The sequence below is a fragment of the Macaca thibetana genome, chromosome 14, assembly GCF_024542745.1.
Source record: "Macaca thibetana thibetana isolate TM-01 chromosome 14, ASM2454274v1, whole genome shotgun sequence".
Taxonomy (NCBI): domain Eukaryota; kingdom Metazoa; phylum Chordata; class Mammalia; order Primates; family Cercopithecidae; genus Macaca; species Macaca thibetana.
This window is the reverse complement of record NC_065591.1, coordinates 75,406,363-75,427,184: the sequence shown is the minus strand read 5'-3', so window position 1 is coordinate 75,427,184 and position 20,822 is coordinate 75,406,363. Positions and strand designations below refer to the sequence as shown.

The 20,822-nt window shown below is 36.9% G+C and overlaps 2 protein-coding genes and 2 long non-coding RNA genes across 31 annotated transcripts in view; 2 read left to right on the top strand and 2 right to left on the bottom strand.

Moving 5' to 3' along the window:
* LOC126934939 (uncharacterized) overlaps positions 1 to 6,132 on the bottom strand; it is a 25,293-nt gene extending 19,161 nt beyond the window's left edge. Inside the window, exon 1 of the long non-coding RNA XR_007719148.1 lies at positions 6,046 to 6,132. This is a non-coding gene — a long non-coding RNA (uncharacterized LOC126934939). The remainder of the gene's footprint in view (positions 1 to 6,045) is intronic.
* CCDC90B (coiled-coil domain containing 90B) overlaps positions 1 to 20,822 on the top strand; it is a 695,243-nt gene that overhangs the window by 321,920 nt on the left and 352,501 nt on the right. The gene's annotated exons all lie outside the window — the stretch shown is intronic.
* DLG2 (discs large MAGUK scaffold protein 2) overlaps positions 1 to 20,822 on the top strand; it is a 2,230,265-nt gene that overhangs the window by 2,052,810 nt on the left and 156,633 nt on the right. For all 28 annotated transcript variants that reach the window (XM_050755793.1, XM_050755797.1, XM_050755794.1 and 25 more), the window contains one exon: positions 472 to 586. In XM_050755793.1, coding sequence (XP_050611750.1) covers positions 472 to 586 — 115 coding nt within the window. The remainder of the gene's footprint in view (positions 1 to 471; positions 587 to 20,822) is intronic.
* LOC126934945 (uncharacterized) lies at positions 6,130 to 20,822 on the bottom strand. Its single transcript, XR_007719158.1, has 3 exons — positions 20,733 to 20,822; positions 8,961 to 9,072; positions 6,130 to 6,213 (listed from the first exon to the last, which is right to left on the bottom strand). It is a non-coding gene; the product is annotated as an uncharacterized LOC126934945 (long non-coding RNA).

The window sequence follows — 20,822 nt, the reverse complement described above, 5'->3', positions numbered from 1 at the left end:
ACAATTCATCAATATTATTCAGATTTTCCCCAGTTGTCTGTGTGTGTGTGTGTTAGTTCTGTGTAATTTTATCACATGTGCAGTTGCCAATATCCACCACTACAGGCAAGATAGAGAACATTTCCATCACCGCGAGGATACTTTACGTTGCCTGTTTATAACCACATCTACCTCCACCCCTCCCCATGATTCCCCCATCCTCCCTTTCCCACCCCCAATGGACTTTTTACAAGTTGGTAATTTGATGGTGGTGTGTTTTCTAGGTACCTTTTGGGAAATAACTGATTTATCATTTTCCTCTTGTAAATGTCTGTGAATAAATAATAGTAAACAGGCATACCCTTGAATTGTGTGTCTCCCCATTGTTTGGCAAAGGAACCAACAACGTGGATGAGGGGCTGCCTGAGCTGTGCAGCATTTCTAACTCTTGAAGGCACAGAGCCAAATTTGCTACCTTTGTTTCATTCCCAGATTACGCTCGATTTGAGGCCAAAATCCATGACCTACGAGAGCAGATGATGAACCACAGCATGAGCTCCGGGTCCGGGTCCCTGCGAACCAATCAGAAACGCTCCCTCTACGTCAGGTAGGCAATGGAGTATTTCTCTATCTGCACTTTGTGAGCAATTCAACTTGAGAAAACAAAGGCAACACCACGTAGCAACAGAACATATGTTCTAATTAACCCATGTTCATCAGTACTCTACTGAAACATCTTATGTTTAACCATTTGGAATAAATGTCTGAAATGTTATTAGATTAAATTAGTTAAAGGTGCCTGCTTTTATCAAGTTATTCTTTGGCAATGTTATGATCCAGGATAAAGTGCTCAGCATAGGTAGCAATAAAAATAATGAGAAGAAACATTTTCATTTCTAATAAATCTTAAATGGCATATGTGGACCAAACCCTTGGACATTTGCTTACTGTCAATGTGAAAAGAAAATATTCCTGTATTATCTCCTAACTTGCCTGGTATTGACTGCATTAACTTTAGTGCATAAATTTAAAATCCACGGCATTCTTCTAAAGAGTCGTGTACTTTTCTCTAACAAGTTTTGGCAGAAAGACTTCCTTCTGTGTCATCTCGTTACCAATTGTTTCTCAGACCGTAAAAGTTACTTGTTCCTTGTCTGACAAAACTCATTAATTTACCAGAAAAAGATAAATAATTGATTGAATGTGAAATGCCTTCCTGTCTTTCATTCTAGTAGCTACCTCTTGAGTTAAGATCCATCAACACTCAACTATAACATGTTCCTCTTCCAAGACAAGCTTCCTGTATTACTTCCAAACTTCATCAGTGCTGACTGTACTTTTAAAAATATATAAGTACTAACAGGCAAAAGGAAGAAAGTGATGCCTAATTAATGGTCAACATGAATCTATGTACCATATGGAAGAACCATGCCCATTCTTATTGTATTCTCCACTCCCCACTCTGGCCCAGAATCCAATCTGACTACAACCTGAGATCATATTCTTCTTACCTGAAATTTTAGGCATGAGGTATATGTTATAGATACTAATTTACATACTTGAGTTGAACTTTTGCTGTTGGTTCCACTTTGGCTCTAAAGTTAAGTCTTGTATGTATTTGTTATTTACAGCAGGGCTTAGAAGGGAGTGGGATTCTGGAAGGCACAGGTTCACATAGGGCCTAATTTCCTGACTGAACCAATAAGCCTAGAGTACCTTCTTATTCCAGGGAAGCCCTGAGATTAAGAAAAACAAGTTATTAACCCTTCGAATTTGGCCAACTCCATTTCAAAAGATTATTTTGATACCCTTAATTGTAATCTGTGACTGTTCAGAACCACCCTAGAGCATGTCTTGTAGTGACATCACAAATATGATGGAAAGTTAACAGCTCCATTTCTAGTTCTTCTTCTCTCTTGTATTGTATTGTTGGTCTACATGCTACAAAATATTTTTAAATTTTGAAATGTTTTAGTCCTTGGTAGCAAGTGGAAAAAGTCAGCTGGGTTAATAGGATAGAACTAAATCAGTTAGTGTAACTGAAATGCTTATATACAATAAAGCTCGAAGGGAAAATTACCAAGTATCTTATTAGAGACAGAATGCATAAATTGTTAAGATATTAGAAGAAATTTGCTGAAATATATTGCTAATAGCTATTAAGTTGTGGAAGATTAAGAAAATTAAATGAAGTGATATGATATTATATAAAATTAATACACTTATTTGAAAGAGTAGTAATTAGATTTAAATCTTTATTCTCTAAAATCATAAATAAAAGTATAACATACAGAAGAGACAAAGACTTAGAGTAACAAAAGTAATAGTTGGATATTGTATTGAAGGGAGGAACCTCCTTTTAATGAGACTCAGAAATACTTGACACTTCATAAGAAATTCCCCAAATGAAATCTCTATAATATACAAATATGGTATTTGGTTTCCAAATGTTCAATTATTACTACTTATTTTGTACCTAGGCCGGGCGCGGTGGCTCAAGCCTGTAATCCCAGCACTTTGGGAGGCCGAGACGGGCAGATCACAAGGTCAGGAGATCGAGACCAGCCTGGCTAATATGGTGAAACCCCGTCTCTACTAAAAAATACAAAAAACTAGCCGGGTGAGGTGGCGGGCGCCTGTAGTCCCAGCTACTCGGGAGGCTGAGGCAGGAGAATGGCGTAGACCCGGGAGGCGGAGCTTGCAGTGAGCTGAGATGCAGCCACTGCACTCCAGCCTGGGCGACAGAGCGAGACTCCGTCTCAAAAAAAAAAAAAAAAAAAAAAAAAAAAATTTTGTACCTAGAGGGCTGACTTTAGCATCTAAATGACTCTAAGAGACATAGAATTAGAAGAAATATGGGCCGTGCATATAGTCGTATCAGTGAATCAGAAAGAAAGAACTTACAAGAGCCCCCTGGCCTTATTCTCATGAAAAGTGATAAAACAGACCAAAAAAAAAAAAAAAAAAAAAAAAAAAAGCAAGAAGCAAGGCCTAAATGAAATTCTTACCAAAAAAGATTCAACAAGTTTGTACTTTTGTACTTTTTTAAATACTAATTTTGGCAACAGGATTTGCTTTGTCTAAAGTGCTTGTATAGGACCATGGTCAGTTGTGTTTATTTTAGAAAGTCAACTACTTGCTTCCTCAGAATAAATTACTAGCAGGGTTTCTCTGATTATATAAATATAAGAGGATGAGCATGGCTCAAATCTGAGAATAACATCCTGAAAGTGTATTATTCTCCTCACTTTGCTTAGCTTTGTGTAATTCTAGGGCTAGAAGGAACCTTAGTTATCATTGGGCCCTCTGCTTAACTTACAGAAGAGGAAACTGAGGCCTGAGGAGACCAGAGACAGAGACTTGCCTGGGATCCCACAGCTATCTGTGGCAGAATCAACTCTCCTACCCGCAGTCCCATATGTCTCCCCACATCACTCTGCCTCCCTAAGGGCTTAGTTTATGTGGTGTCAGCTGTTGAATACACTTTAGCTGTGATTCCCAATCTGCTTCTGTCAGCACAGTGCTGGACTCTTTGATTAAGGAATAAGGAGAGGTGAAGTTCTAACACAAATGTCTTTGGGGTTTTTGTTCAGGATAAACCATGCTGTAGGAATATGGGATTTCTTTGGTATTATTTATAGTTTTCTATGAAGCCAAAACCTAAATCAGAAAGCAAGCGCCTTCTTTGTTCTGTGAGAAACAATGTAGCTGACTTAGTAAAATATGTGCTTGCACCAAAAAACCATTCTTCCTCTTGGATTTACCTCCCATACCCTATACACACACACACACACACACACACACACACAAGCGCACACGCTCACACATATGCTCCCAACTCTCGCCCTGGTCCTGGTGGTGTCAGAGAGAATGTACCTTCCTGGGGTCTTGCAGAAGCTGCCTTCATTTCCCCACTAGAAATGATCTTCCCAGGTGGTAGCAATTCGTTTACCTGAAATTTTGAAGGGAGTGGTAACCAGCACTATCTGAGCCAGGCGGTATTTTAAACATGAGCCAACTCTCTCTATTTTCTAATCTAATTATAGTTTTTTTCTTTAATCTTTTGTGTGAAGTGCTTGAAGTACTTTAGTGGTGCTGTGCAAGCGGAATTGATTATTGCTAATGTTAACTGTTCATGTTCTATGGGAATGATTTGGGTATGTTTGATTTAATATGCTACTTGTATTGTGTATTTCCTGCATTGTGAAACATATAGTGGTAGAAGACTGTGAAACATGTAGTTAATTTAAAAGTAAAGTTACAAATATGAATAAAATGTTTTTCAAAATGATGCACAAGTACATTATCAATGCTTCAAACATAGATGCATTTAGGCTCGTGAGCTACTGGAATATGAATTTTATTGCATGTATTTTGAGGCTCTTGTTGTGGGCAGAGACGGCAGGCAACTGCCTTGGAAGAGTGAGTTTATGAGCTCATGAAGATCTCCCTCCCTCTCAAATATCCCTTTCCCTTCTTACCTATTAGCTGATAAAAGCTGGTATAATAAAGAACTAACAAGGCTTTTCCTGCTGGTAACAGGGATGCATCTTTTGTATAAATGCTACTAGGAGAAGCCAAAGATATGGGGGATTAAATTTATACAAAAGTGCAAATTTCTAAAGGACAATCCTTTGTTTTGATAAAAGGAAAGTTAGAATACCCAGGAGGGCAAGGAAAAAAAGCAAATCATTCCACCAAGGGGAAGGAGAAAAAGGTCACAGGAAATAATGTAAAAGAAAAACTCAGCCCTGTTCATTTGTTAATAAAAGATATCGATTTTGAGAGTTCAGGCAAATAACCTCTGAGTTTTGAATGTGGATTTAAGAAACAGTTGCCGTGATTTATTCAGGCCTTCATCAAACATTTTTGAGTATATATTATGTGCGAGGACCTATAATGGACACTGAGGACACAGCAGTAACAGTCATGTTTCCTGTCTGCAAGAAACTTATGTCTGCTGGGGAAGACAGATGAAGGGAAGATAATTAAATGCAATGTGATATGAAAAGATCTGTTAGTTCTAGAAAGGCCTGGAATCTTGATTGCTTCCATGGAAGCATATCCGAATAATTCTTGAAGCTCTTATATGAGGTAACCGAGAGCCTTTCAAATATTTAGATGCAAAGTAAGAAGTACATTCTTTATCCTGACCCAGTAAATACATACACACATAAAACAGAAAAGTTTTGTTAAATAGGAATAACACCTTTTGTATACAGTGTACTTCGTTATTTTCCGTTCTATTTGTTTCTCTCCTTTTTAAAAAATGGAGATCATAGCTCATTAACTTGATTTAATAACTCACTAATGGGCCATGATTTACAGCTTACAGATGGAGTAAACAAGAGGGAACATTCCAGGCATATGACATGGTACACAGACAAAAAAAAGAGAGTGTCTTCACTACCTTATATTAAACATATCGAGGATCCTTAGACCCTTGATGTTGTAACCAACTTGGAAGGCAGTTATCCCTGCCACAGATGAGGCAGTAGAAATAGAGGGAAGTATTTGTCAGACACTTTCTACGGGTCAACCATTATTCTATTGTTTTACATGTATTATCCCATAGAATTCTCCCAAAAACCCTATGATTCAGGGGATGTTGCCTCCATTTTATAGATGAAGAAACTGAAACTCGGAGAAGTTAAATGATTCCCCCCAAGATCACACAGCTAGACAACATGAGCATGGACGTTCAGATCCTATTTGTGAGACATTGGAGAGCAACATTTAAGCACACAGTTGCTAGATTCTTCCAGATAGAAAAACATGTGAATCATAGTTCTGCCGCATCCTAACTCTATGACCACAGACAAATCAGTCTCTCTGGGCTTTCTTTATCTGTGAAGATGAGTATAGTAATAGGATACCATAAAGTGGTTGTGAGGATTAAATAAAATAGTGAATTTAGATACCTGGCACATGGGAAGTAGTTGATAAATGTTGGTAATATTCATCATTTATTATGAAGCCACCTTTTCCCTGTCAGACAGAGAGACCACAGAATTGGTTGCAACTAAGACACTGTTTTCTCAGCAGTGAGATTATCCCATTGCTTACCTTCAGCAAAGGAAGAAGGACAGACTTTCTGATGACTTTTAGATTTTTGCTCCTCTAGACCCCATGAAGCCTGAAGGGGATGGTCAGCATTCCATGGCTCCAGAATGCTCAGCTCTGTTAACTCATCAGCATTTCTCACCCAAACAAGACTCTACCCAGAGGCAGAATCTGAAAAGAATTCAGTAGAAGCCACATGATAAAAAAACTCACTGCATATGCAGTAGGCCATTCCAAGTCTTCATATATGTTATCGGTCTTCCTAACCACATGATTTCTTCTATTTCCCCTAGGCATTCTTCGCCCCTTTCCAGCCCCCTGCTCATAGTTTTGTTCTGAATTTCAAAGTCTTATTTCTTTTACAGTGGTTCTAAGTCTATATGTTACTCAAAGTTACTACTACCTGAGACAGTGTTTGCCTCAAAGGCTATGTAATATGACAGATGCACTCAGGTTAGCCTCTTGCCCCTTGTTTAACTTAAGGCATTCATACATTGATTCCTTCATGCCTTGATTCTTTCATTCAATAAATGTGGTATTTGTACTTACTTGCAATGTACCAGTCTGTAGTAGATGTTAAGGGCACAATGATGAATAATACCACAGAACTCCTTTCCTCAAGTTTCTCACAGTCTAGATCTATAGGCAATCCAAATAGTATGCAGACCATTATGGTAACTCACTTCCTGATACCCCATGTGTTATGTGCCTTGCAATTATCCTATTTTGATTTTTACAACATGCCTATAAGATGTCCTAAAGTGAAATTTGCCCAGAAGACCACTAATATTTGAAACTCACCTGTTAACATAGTGACTACTCTGGTCCTTGTTAAACTTTTGTGATAAAATGTTTTGAAATGAATCAATATTATTCAATACTGGACCTGCAAATCCCAGTAATGTCTTGATGTTTCATAGCTCTAGTGCTTTATGCCACAGTGCTTGGCACAAAGAATTCTCCTTAGGAAACATTTGTTAAATGAATTAATTCCAAGACTATCTTTCCTATACAAATGTGAGAGAAAATATTAAAATATAAGCCAAGGTATTTGAACAATCCTGTGGCAATCCAATACCAGCTTGGCTGACACCAAGTGCATCGAGTCTGGTTGTATCTTCAGGATGCAGACTCTACCTGCTGCTACTGGGATCTCCAGAAAATATCTGGTGCTGCAAGGCCTTTTAGGCTGTTTCATTTGTTTGCTAAACTCTGACAAACTCTTTAAATTGGGACCTAATTTAATAATGGATTTAGATGAGCACGCACAGCCTATACCCTCTTAGTCAGAAAACTTGAGATGAGGGAAGGGCCCAGGGTGAAACTCATTCTCAACACAATTACTCTTTCTATTCCTGGGAACTAAGGTTATATCAAGGGCACTCTCAAGAAAACACATTCCATCCTGGACACTTTGCCTTTGAGCTTTTATTCTGGGTGAAGGGTGTTCCCACCTGGTTGATTTTGGTGGGAGGGAAAAGCTACATCATCATGTAAGACACTCTGGTCATTTATTTTTTTCTATAGTAGCAAACATATCTTTTCACTCTATTTTCTGCCCCATTTAACTGCAGGTTAGTAGCCTGGGGATGTTAAAGAAGAGTGTGGAATGGCAGAATTCTTCACTCCAGTGGTACAAACTGCTTCCAGCTTCACTTGGCAATGGATTTCTTGAAAACATTTAAGGCAAAGCCATAAAGTCTGTGGACTGTGTTATGAGTCACATTTTTGTCTTCTTCCCCTCCAATCTTGGACCCAATATGTTAGCTGTTTCCCAGAGAACATGCCACAGTCAGCTGTGTGCACCCTCCTGCCCAGTACTTGGCACAGGGCTAGCTGACAGTGGTATTTTTATTGCACACGTTTATTTCCTCATAATTCTTATTTAACAACGTCATTAGTCATTCACTTAGAAACATATTGACTATGATATGTTGCAGCAGAATAGGAAATAGAAACTTGTTGAATTCAGAATTACTCTTCTCTTAAAATCTTAGTAGGGGCAAAGGTAACTGGGAGGGGAACATAAGAAGGTACCTGAAGCAGTTTAACAGGATGAAGCAGAAAATCTGGATAGAGTCTAGACTTATAAGGGCACTGGTTAAATTCATATTGATGATATAACTTCTGTTTTATACTTTGTACTGATTTCCTCCAAATAGACCTGGCTTCTCATCCAGAATTCATAACTTGTCATTATGAATAATGATAGTTGTGCATAGCTTATTGTTTGCTAAAACTTGAGTGTCGCATTTATAAAATGGACATAGTACCTAGTTCACAGGCTTATTAGGATGAAGTTAAACTGAATGTATGAAGGAGGCTACTATATGGGACTTGTTAGGCAAAGGTGAGTTCCTTTTATTGCTTCAAGTACTTAGAGCCTACCTCCTAAACTGGTGCCTTCTTTAAAGCAGGATAGATTTTGATTCTTCATTTATATTTTCAGACCCATTAGCATAATGCTTACTCTTTCAGGTATTTGCATGTTTAATTGTATCCTTAATTGTGGAATAAAAGGCTTTGTCTTTAGGCAGCTAATTTTATGCCAGAAATAGAAAGAAGGAGGAGTCATTGTGGACTTGGGAGTTTCCTCTTTCCCCTGCAATCATAGGCTACCTGATTTTAAAAGGTTTTTAATTTTTATATTTCTATAGGAAGAGGGACAAAAGTATCCTGGGTGACTCTTCCATTGACCATCATGTTTTCCTACATTCTTTCACTTAAAGATCTAGAATCCAGATCTCATTACTGTTAATGGTTGGCCTGTCATTAACTGATTCATCCAGAAAACCTCTTCTGAGCCATAGACATCTACCTCATACTCTGCTAGACTCTGGGAATAAAAAGATTAATAAAACTTCTTTTCTACCGTTAAGGAGCCCACAGATCATTCCTACAACCTAGATTCTGCTTACCTCTCCACTAATCCATGGCAATCATATTTCCAGAAATCTCTCATCTCCATAGGAGGTACTTCACCTCATAACCCAAAATGACTAATTTCTAGAACAAACCAGACAGCTCTATCTAAAAAGGAGAGAACAGAACAGTAAAAGGTAAAACACAGAATGCTCACAGGAGGATAGGTGAGAAGGGAGGGCATGAAAAAATTGAGGGAGTTCCCCTCTTCCCCTTGCCCAACTGCCAATCATGTAGGTTAGGTTGGTTTCAAGGGAACAAGGCATAAAAGACGCAAATCACTTGTCCTTTTGTCTCAGTGTTTGAACAGTGTCTGACACTTCTTTAAATTAACTTTAAATACTTGTGGAATGAACTTTTTGATTAGCAGTTAAAGATGATGATTAAACAGAAAACGGTATTAAGAGAGCCACCAATGACTGGTGGAGTCAAGCACATGCTCCTCTGTTTTCCTGTGCATCACAAAAACAGCTCTCCTCCAGTCTTCACGTGCTGTTTCCTGTACGTGGACTCACCTGCCCCCTCCATTGGACTGTGAGTATCTCAAAGATGGAGATTTCATCTGCTTAAAGTCTGCATCTGTACAGTCTGGCATATAGTAACTGCTGAATCAATTAAAATGAATGGATTACAGATGTCACTAAATTGGAGCGAGTTTAACTCTATTTAACATTTTACCTAATTACGTCATGGCTTGCAAATTGTTTACTGACTAGACTCCTTGCCCCTTGTTAATCAGATTAATATGCAACCCTATTTGGTAATCATCTCAGATTAAATTTTCAAAAATTATTTAACCAAAGTCACTATTCCTATATAAAATAAAATAGACTTTAAACCAACAGCAGTTAAAAAAAAAAAAAAGGATAAAAAAGGATAGTACACAATGATAAAGAGTTCAATTCCACAAGAAGACTTAACTATCCTAAATATATACACACCCAACATTGGCGCACCCAGACTCATAAAACCTTCTAGACCTATGAAAAGACTTAGTCACACAGTAATAGTTGGAGACTTCAATACCTCATTGACAGCATTAGATCATAGATGCAGAAAAACTAACAAAGAAATTCTGGACTTAAATTTGATTTAAATTTAATTCTAGACTTCAATGTGACTGAACCAATTGGACGTCTACAGAATACCCATCAAACACAGGATGTACATTCTTCTGATATGCATATGGAACATATTATAAGATTAACCACAAGCTCAGCCATAAAGTGATTCTCAATAAATTCAAAAAAATCGAGATCATACCAACCACACTTTCAGATCACAGTGAAATAAAAATAGTGATTACCACCAGGAAGATCTCTCAAAACTACACGATTGCATGGAAATTAAACAACTTGCTCCTGAATGGCTTTTGGGTAAATAGCAAAATTAAGGCAGAAATAAAAAAAAAATCTTTGAAATAAATGAAATCAGAAATACAATATACAAAAATCTCTGGGATGCAACAAAAGCAGTGTTAAGAGGAAAGTTTATAGCACTAAATGCCTACATCAAAAACTTAGAAAGATCTCAAATTAATGATCTAACATTACATCTAGAAGAACTACAAACACAAGAACAAACCCCCCAAAGCCAGCAGATTAAAAGAAATAACTAAAATCAGAGAAGAACTGAACAAAATTGAGACCCCAAAATCCATATGAAGAATCAACAAAACCAAAAGTTGTTTCTTTGAACCAATAAACAAGATCAGTAGACCACTAGCTAGTTAACGAAGAAAAAAAAGAGAAGATCTGAATAAGCATAATCAGAAATGACATAGGTGACATTACAACTGATCCCACAGAAATACAAAAGATCCTCAGAGAATTTTATAAATGCTTCTATGCACACAAACTGGAAAGTTAGAGGAAATGGATAAAGTCCTCAAAACACACAACCTCTAAGATTGAATCAGAAAAAAATTGAAACCCTGAACAGAATGATATTGAGTTCTTAAATTGAATCAGTAATTAAAAACCTAGCAACCAAAAAAAGCCCTGGACCAGATGGATTCACAGCCAAATTCTATCAGATGTGCAAAGAACAGCTGATACCAATTCTTCTGAAACTATTCCAAAAAATTGAGGAGGGACTCTTCCCTATCTTATTTGACAAAGCCATTATCACCCTGATACTAAAACCTGGCAAAGATACAGCAAAAAAAAAAAAAAAAAAAAAAAAAAGAAAAAAAGAAAGAAAAGGAAAAGGAAAGAAAGAAAAATCACAGGACCGTATCCCTAATGAACACAGACCAACAGTCCTCAACAAAATCCTAGCAAATCAAATCCAGCAGAACATCAAAAAGTTAATTCACCACCATCAAGTAGGCTTCATTCCTGGGATGCAAGGTTGGTTCAATATATGCAAATCAATAAATGTGATTCACCACATAAACAGAATTAAAAACAAAAACCAAATGATCATCTCAATAGACATGGAAAAACTTTAAAATTCAACATTCCTTTATGATAAAAACCCTCAACAAACTAGGCATAGAAGAAACATACATCAAAATAACAAATGTCATCTATGACAAACCCACAGCCAACATCATAATGAACAGGCAAAAGCTGGAAGCATTCCTCTTAAGGACAGGAAAAAGACAGGGAAGCCCATTCTTACCACTCCTATTCAACATAGTACTGGAAGGCCTAGCCAGAGTAATCAGCCACGAGAAAGAAATAAAAGGCATCCAAATAGGAAAAGAAGAAGCCAATTTATCTCTGCACTGAAAATGATTCTATACCTCGAAAACCCTAAAGACTCCACCAAAAGGCTCTTGGAACTGATAAATTGTTTCAATAAAGTTTCAGAATACAAAATCAATATACAAAAATTAATAGCATTTCTGTAGCAGCACCAATAACCTTTAAGCTGAGAGCCAAATTCCATTTACAACAGCCACAAAAAAGAGTAAAAAACCTAGAAATACATCTAACCAAGGAGGTGAAAGATTTCTACAAGGAGAACTACAAAACACTGTTAAAGAAGTTATAGATGACACAAATTTTAAAACACTCCAATCTCATGAATTGGAAGAATCAATATTGTTAAAATGGCCATACTGCCCAAAGCAATCTACAGATTCAACACTGTTACCATCAAACTACCAACGTCATTTTTCACAGACTTAGAAAATACACTCTAAAATTTATATGGAACCAAAAAAGAGCCTGAATAGCCAAACCAATTCTAAACAAAAAGAACAAAGCTGGAGACATCACATTTTGCAACTTCAAGCTATACTATAAAGCTACAGTAACTAAAATGGCACGGTACTGGAACAAAAACAGATGTGTAGAACAATGGAACAGCAAAGCAAACCCAGATAAAGCCACACATCTACAGCCATCTGATCTCCAACAAAGTTGACAAAAATAAGCAATGGAGAAAAGATTGTCTATTCAATAAATGGTGCTAGATGGTGGTAGCCAGCCATCTGCAGAATGAAAGTGGACCCTTACCTCACACCATATGCAGAAATTAACTCAAGATGGATGAAATAATTATTTATTTATTTTTGAGACAGTATCTCACTTTGTCACCTGGCTGGAGTGCAGTGGCGTGATCTCAGCTCACTGCAACCTCCTGGGTTCAAGCAATTCTCTCACATCATCCTCCTGAGTAGCTGGGAATACAGATTCATGCTACCACACATGACTAATTTTTGTATTTTTTAGTAGACACAGGGTTTCACCATGTTGGACAGACTGGTCACGAACCCCTGACCTCAACTAATCCACCCACCTCAGCCTCCCAAAGTGCTGAGATTATAGGCATGAGCCACCATACCTGGCTGGATTAGAGATTTAAATGCAAGACCTCAAACTATGAGAATCCTAGAAGAAAACCTAGGGAATGCCATTCTGGACATTGGTCTTTGGAGAGAATTTAGGACTAAATTCTCAAAAACAATTGTAACAAAAACAGAAATGGACAAGTGGCACCTAATTAAACTAAAAAACTTCTGTACAGCAAAAGAAACGATCAACAGAGTAAACAGACCACCTACTAAATGGGAGAAAATATTTGCAAACTATGCATCTGACAAAGGTCTAATATCCAGATTCTATGAGGAATTTAAGTAATTCAACAAGCAAAAAACAAATAACCCCATTAAAAAGTGGGCAAAAAACATGAACAGACCCTTCTCTAAAGAAGACATACACGTGGTCAACAAACGTGTGAAAAATGTTCATCATCACGAATCCTCAGAAAAATGCAAATCAAAACTGCAATGATATACCATCTCACACCAGCCAGAATGGCTATAATTTAAAACATTTTAAAATAACAGATGCTGGCAAGGCTGTGGAGAGGCAGACTTATTATGTGCCAGGCAGTTTGCTAATCACCTTATGTAGATTATTTTAATTCTCACAAAACTCTGTATGACAGACTTTATTATTATCTCCATTTCAGAGAAGAAAAAATTGAGATCAGATTTCAGTTTTACTCCTAAGAGACTAAACGGGGACTAGGACCTAAGCATGCTATTCTATTCCCCCTACCTATTGTTTCATATGGCTTTATTAAGCAGTTTTCACATATTTAATTTTATGTGATACAATATGTCTGTACATAAGTTTTGTTTTATTTATTTGTGTATTTATTTATTTATTTATTTTTGAGACAGGGTCTTGCTCTGTCACTCAAGCTGGAGTGAGTGGCACAATCATGGCTCACTGCACCCTCAACCTCCTAGGTTCAAGTAATCCTCCCACCTCCCTCCCAAGTAGCTGGGACTACAGGTGTGTGTCACCATGCCTGCTAATGTTTATTTTTTGTAGAGACAGGATTTCCCTATTTTGCCCTGACTGGTCTCAAACTCCTGGGCTCAAATGATCCTCTCACTTTGGCCTCCCAAAGTGCTGGGATTACAAGTGTAAGCCAATGTGTCCAGCCTGTAAGTAAGTATTATTTTTCCCATAGTTTTCAGATAAAGAATCTGAGATTCAGAATATTAAGCTATATACTCTTTTCTCTAAGCATAAAATAGCACCAAGTCCTTCACTCAATCTTATCCTCTCTTTAAGAATGTGTAAACACAACTCATATATATATATGTGTATATATATACACATACACATATATGTATATTTCTAGTGTTTGCTTTGTGTTTTATTTACTGTCACGTTGCAAAGTACATGAGTTTTAATAGAACTACTTACACATTTTATTAAATGTCGAATAGACAGTTGAGTATTATATGGTCACCTTAGATCCTGTATTCTAGTTTGAAGATGTCCAGAGCATATAGATTTGTGATTAAATTGAGAGAATCCCTAATGAGTTATGGTCATTACAATTGTATGAGCTAGGTCCCTGCCTCTCTTCTTCCAGGATGGATTCTACAGCCAGCATAGCTATCTGCCTATAAATTCTCACATTAAAGAGCACAGTTGAAGTACCTATCACACAATGCCTCACCCAGGACCTGCTACATAATGTGCAGAGGCCCAGTGCAAAATGAAAATGCTCAATTCTTGTTCACAAATTAATAGCAAAGCCGAGCATGGTGGCTCACACCTGTAATCCCAGCACTTTGGGAGGCCAGGGCGGGCAGATAACTTGAGGTCAAGAGTTCAAGACCAGCCTGGGCAACATGGTGAAACCCCCATCTCTACCAAAATCAAAACAAAACAACACAAAAATTAGCTTGGCATGGTGATAGGTGCCTGTAATCCCAGCTACTCAGGAGGCTAAGGCAGGAGAATCGCTAGAGCCATGGAGGTGGAGGTTGCAGTGAGCTGAGATCGTGCCACTGAACTCTAGCCTGGGTAACAGAGCAAGACTCTGTCTCAATCAATCAATCCAAATAAAAAATTAGTAGCAAGAAAGTGAGAGCAGAGCATAATGCCAGGTGTGGGACAGTGGAACACAGGTCTTATACCCATGAAGCCATTCCTGTTGTCCCCCGACTTAGGACATTTCATTCAAAACTGAAAGCATGATTATTTTCCTTAATATGTAGTATAGTAGCGGTAAGAAACACAAAATCAGCACTGGGAACATTTTCAAGGATCCAGGCTTTATCCTTTTTCTAAAAGAGTATTTTATACAAATTAAGCATATGCCTGCTTTTATGATATGTAGAAACATTTTCTTCCAGCCTGCTTCCTGCTTGAGAAACTTTACATTCTCACTTGTCCTGAACTGTTAAGGGTCCACTTTGAGTCATCTGTCTTCACTAAACCAAATCTTTCAAAAGCTAAGTGGCATCATTTCACATTTATTTAGCACCTGCAGGACACTTTAGTCTTCTTGTTCTGCAAAAGTTTCTGCCCCTTGGCCTTTCTCTTTAGGCCTAAATTTTAAAGAAAATACATAAAAGTGCCTCAGAGGACTTTGTAAAACAGTGGGACCAGTTTAATGCTTGTGTGTTTCTCATATGTCATTGCCAAAATTGAGAGGCTGCAAGATTTGTAAATTCCCCTGGCTGGCAACATTACAATTTAAAAAAAAAAAAAAATCATGGAGTTGATATGGAATTGACAACTACATTGCACCAAGTAAGAATTCTAAAAATAATAAACAAAAAGGCAAATTATAATATATCTTTGAATTGGTTTCTCTTTAATATTGCCATCATTTCCTAGAAGAAAGGGCATTTTAATGCCAAAAGAAACATATGAACATAATCTGAGCATCAGAAAAAGTCCTCCAAATATTATAAATTTGTAGTTTTAAAACCTCACTGGATAGATCTCCGCATTTTTTTCTATCCGTATAATCTTACCTTATAGCTAAAAAAATTAAAACAAGCATCATGATGACTAAGTTGTTTAATTCTTAATCTTGAGTATTTTGGATCTGAACCATTCTAAGATCCTTAGGAATGCATTTTTTAACTTTGTCCTTTTCTTAACAAAGAAAGACATCTTTCAGATTTTATTTTTCTTTGTGTACCTATGCTTTCTTCATCTTTTATGCCATTTTCTCAATAAATAAGAAGCCGAGATCCATCTTCTGTGATAAGCTGATGCTTTTCAGTGATACTTATTAAAACATAAAAAGGAATCTTTCATCATCAAAATTATTTTTCATTTTTTCTACATTTTAAAAATAGACCCACTTTTTGACAGCTTTATTGAGATATAATTGATATGCAAAAAGTTACACGTTTTGTATATACAATTTTATGTGTTTAAAAAACAGATTTTTTAAAGATATCATTACATTATAGAATCTTTCATTGTATTTTATAACATGGTATATTCTACATTGTTTCAAACCAGATTGCTTACCTCATGTACTTTTCCCCCTTAATTGTCTTAAAATGCAGACATGTTCCTTTAAAACTCAGGATTCCATACTTTTATACATTAAGAAGTCATACAATTATCTGATTCCACGGGTAAAATAATGAGAAAATGTGGTGTGAACTGAGTAGAAGTTTGCAACAAACAGTGTATTTAATAGCTTCTAATGCCCTCTAACATGAAAATCTAATTCTCATTTAAATTAACTTTGTAGCTTTTACTCTAGACAAACCTCTTTAGCAGTTCCAGTGGCTTTCTTGGAGCCAGTTTCATCTTTCTTTTTCCTGTTAATGAGGGTTCCTAGCCAATCATCAGGAAGGGGTCTCTGCTTGTGTTTCTGGTTGCAGTAAATCCAGATGAGTGGGGAGTTTCTCACCTAAAAGACCTATGCTGAATGAACACCCCTGCTGGCTTTTCATAAGATAACTTTTCTCTTTTCCTAAAATTCTGTGTTCCTGCCCCTTTCCTCATAAATAGGGGCCCCTATGATACTTCCACCTCCACAACGCGCTCAAATCCTCTTACGAGCCCTCCATTACATCATAGATTCAGGTATCCTGAGGATGAGGAGCTGGCAGTGAACATTCAATTCTCATAGTATCTATGAGAGAGTATCATTACTATCCCACTTTACAGTTAATGAAACCAAGGTTAGAGAGCTTACGTTATCACCTAAATTTACACAGCGAAGAAGGACAACATGATAAAAACTCAGTTCTATCCTATGCCAAATACCTGCTCTTAACCTTAATTTCCATGGCTTCCAGAAATACCTCATTTTCTTAGATGCACTTGATTTCATACATGCTCTCTCATTCCTATAGGTACTTAAAATTATTGAAGCAAGTTCTGTAAGTTTTAGGAAATACAGTCATCTAATGTATAGTGCAACTCCCTCAGTAATAAATGAGGACCTTAAAGATGATCAATGAGTAGATCTTTGACATGAAGTTATACTAGTTGGGATGCAAACCATGGGATGCATTCGTTGACGATGCATCCTTAGCAAAGAGGCATGAGGTTTCCTGCTACGGGATGCTACACAGAGGATAAGAGGATTGCAGAATCTTCTAACTGCCTTAGAGCAAGTATGATGGAATGGATACGGGTTTAAGTTTTTCTTCAGTGACTATTAATTATAAAATACTACATAGGATGCTGTCAGAGGTAAAAAGATGAATCAGACATGTCTTCCAGCATCCAGCTAAAGTTAGTTGCAAAAAAAAAAAAAAAACAGAAGAAAATAATAAGCTATTATTGTGAACACAAATTCTGCTCCAGGATCAGGCGCATATGCAGAGGGTAGGAAATAGGAGAGATTTGAGAAGCTAACTATGATGGAGTCTTTTGTAGTAGGTTCCAAAAGTAAAACTGTATTTTTGTTGTTGTTGTTATCTTTGGCAGTATATTTCCCCTCCGTAAGAAGTATACACTACCGGCCGGGCACGGTGGCTCACGCCTGTAATCCCAGCACTTTGGGAGGCCGAGGCGGGTGGATCACGAGGTCGGGAGATCAAGACCATTCTGGCTAACATGGTAAAACCCCGTCTCTACTAAATATACAAAAAATTAGCTGGGCGAGGTGGCGGGTGCCTGTAGTCCCAGCTACTCGGGAGGCTGAGGCAGGAGAATGGCGTGAACCCGGGAGGCGGAGCTTGCAGTGAACCGAGATCCAGCCACTGCTCTCCAGCCTGGGCGGCAGAGCGAGACTCCGTCTCAAAAAAAAAAAAAAGAAGTATACGCTACCATAGAATGACATGTTAAGTCCTCTAGAATTCTAATTCAGTCAGCCATGCATTTATGAGTTCATAGCAGAGTGGGGTAGGCCAAAAGCTTGGGTTCTGGAATCAGAAATACCTGGACTTAAATTCTGGCTTGGTCACTTAGCACCTTTCTTGTGACCTTAGTAACTTACTACTTCTCCCTCTAGGCCTCCACTTTTTCCATAAAATGAGTATAATAGAAATACTCATTTAAAGTTTATGAGGAATAATGTTTGTAAATCACCTAGCATCTTATACAAACTCTTGGAGAAATTAGAAAAGATAGGGTACTTCCTAGCTTTTTACAATGTTGACATCACCGTGATACCAAAACATAACAAGGTCATTGTAAGAAAGGAAATTTATACTCCAATCTCTCTCATAAACATCAAATTAAAAATATAAAATAAAATATTAGCAAAATAAATCTAGTGATATATAGAAAGAATAATGTATCATGACCTGCTGGAATTTATTACAGAAATGAAAGACCACTTTAACATTAGAAAATCACAACATTAACAGAATAAAAGATAAGATTCAGATGATCATCTAAATATTATAGGAAAACCATTCAATAAAATTCAAAACTCATCTGTGAACAAAAGTTCTTAGAAAACTTGAAAAATAATGGGCTTCCTAAATCTAATAAAAGGAAAACATCATACTTTTTTTTGAGACACAGTCTCACTCCACCACATAGTCTGGAATGCAGTGCCGAGATCTTGGCTCACTGCAACCTCTGCCTCCCCTATTCAAGTGATTCTCATGCCTCATCCTGCTGAGTATCTGGGACTATAGGCATGCACCACCATGCTTGGCTAATTTTTGTATTTTAGTAGAGACGGAGTTTCACCATGTTGGTCAGGCTGGTCTCTAACTCCTGGCCACAAGTGATCCTCCCAAAGTGCTGGGATTACAGGCATGAACCAGGGAGCCAGCCTAAACACCATACTTAATAATGAAATTTTGGAAGCTTTTTCCCTGGAAGCAGGTATGAGGCACCTTCTATCACTACTCTACCCTTCTATCACCACTGCTATTAAATGGAGGTGCAAGAAAAAGTAAGATGATTGGAAGGAAAACAATTGAATGATCCTTATTTTCTGGTAACATAATTGTGTATGTTTAAAATTCAAAATAACTAGATAGACTGCTATAATTAAAAAGTAACTTTAGCAATTTTACTAAATAACAAGGTTAATATCAATCAGTTGTATTTCCATATAATGATACTAAACAATAAGAAAACTAAACTTAACATATCATTTACAGTAGGAGTGAAAAACATTAAAGTTATAGGAATAGAACTAACAAAAGAGCACTGCTATACAAAAAATCCATAAATGTCATTAAAAGAAGTTGCATAAATGTGGGGTATACCTTATTCATGAATAGGAAGATGCAATGTGGCAAAGATTTCAGTTCTCCCAAACTGATATATTGATTCACTGCAATTCCTATCAACACCTCAAAAGATATTTTTTATTTGTTTGTTGGTGATGGTGGTAGATTTCACAAAGTGATTCTAATATTAATATGGAAATGTAAAAGACCAACAATAGGCAAAACACAGAAAAATGAAGTCAGAGAATTTACATTATATGATGTTAGGATTTATTATGAGGTTACACAATTACAGGCAGTATGAAATTGGTGCAAGTATAGACAAGTAGACCAATGGAATAAAATAGAGTGCAGAAACAATAACACACACATACAACCTCTTGATTTTATGACAAAAGCAATTACTTTGAAGTGGAAAAGAATGATCTCTTTAGTAAATGATACTGCATCAATTGGATATCCTTTTTTTAAAAAAAATGGCTCTTGACCCAACCTCACACTACACACAAAAATCTTTCTACCTGGATTATAGATAAAAATATAAAAAGTAAAACAATAAAAGTCTAGAAGATAATATTGCAAAGTAGCTTCATATGTGTGTGATAGGCAAAGATTAAGTCTTAAACAGGCACAAAACATACTAATCATAAAGGAAAATATCGATAAACTACATTAAAATGCAAACCTCTGTTCATCTAAAGACACCATGAAGAGAATGGGTCAAGACAGAGCACAGCAAATGATATTTGTAATCCAGACGTCTAGAAAAGAAATTTATCTTCAGAATATGTAAAGAGCAGCTACAAGTCATTGAGGAAAAAAAATAATTTTTTTAATGGATGAACGAACAGGCATTTCTTAAAAGAGGATATGTAAAATGGTCAATTCACAGGAAATGGTGGTACTCCCAGAATAGCTAAAATTAAAGACTGTTCATACCAAGTATTTGTGAACATGTAGAGAGTCTCAAACATTGCTCATGGGAAGTAAACCAGCACATTGGAAGTATCTATCAGAGCCGAACATATACCCTATGATCTCTCCTTAGGTATATATCCAATGGTAATGAGTACATGTGTTCAACAAAAATATATACAAGAATGTGCATGGCAGCATTGTTTGTAATAGCCTAAACCTGGGAATATCCAAATGTCCATCAACAATAGAATAGGTAAATAAATTGTGGTATATTTGAACAAAAGAATACTATGCAACAATGAAAATCAATAACTGCTACATACAACAGCAGATAGGAATCTTGCAAATATAATATTGAGTGCAAGAAGCCAGACACACACACACACACACACAACTATATGCATATTAGTTTTCTAGATTGCTCTAGAAACAAATCACTACAAACTTAATGGCTTAAAAAAACACATCATCTTACAGTTTTGTAGATCAGAAGTCCACTATGCATCTCACCAGATTAAAATCAAGGTATCAGCAGGCTGTGTTTCTTTCTGGAAGTTCTAGGGTA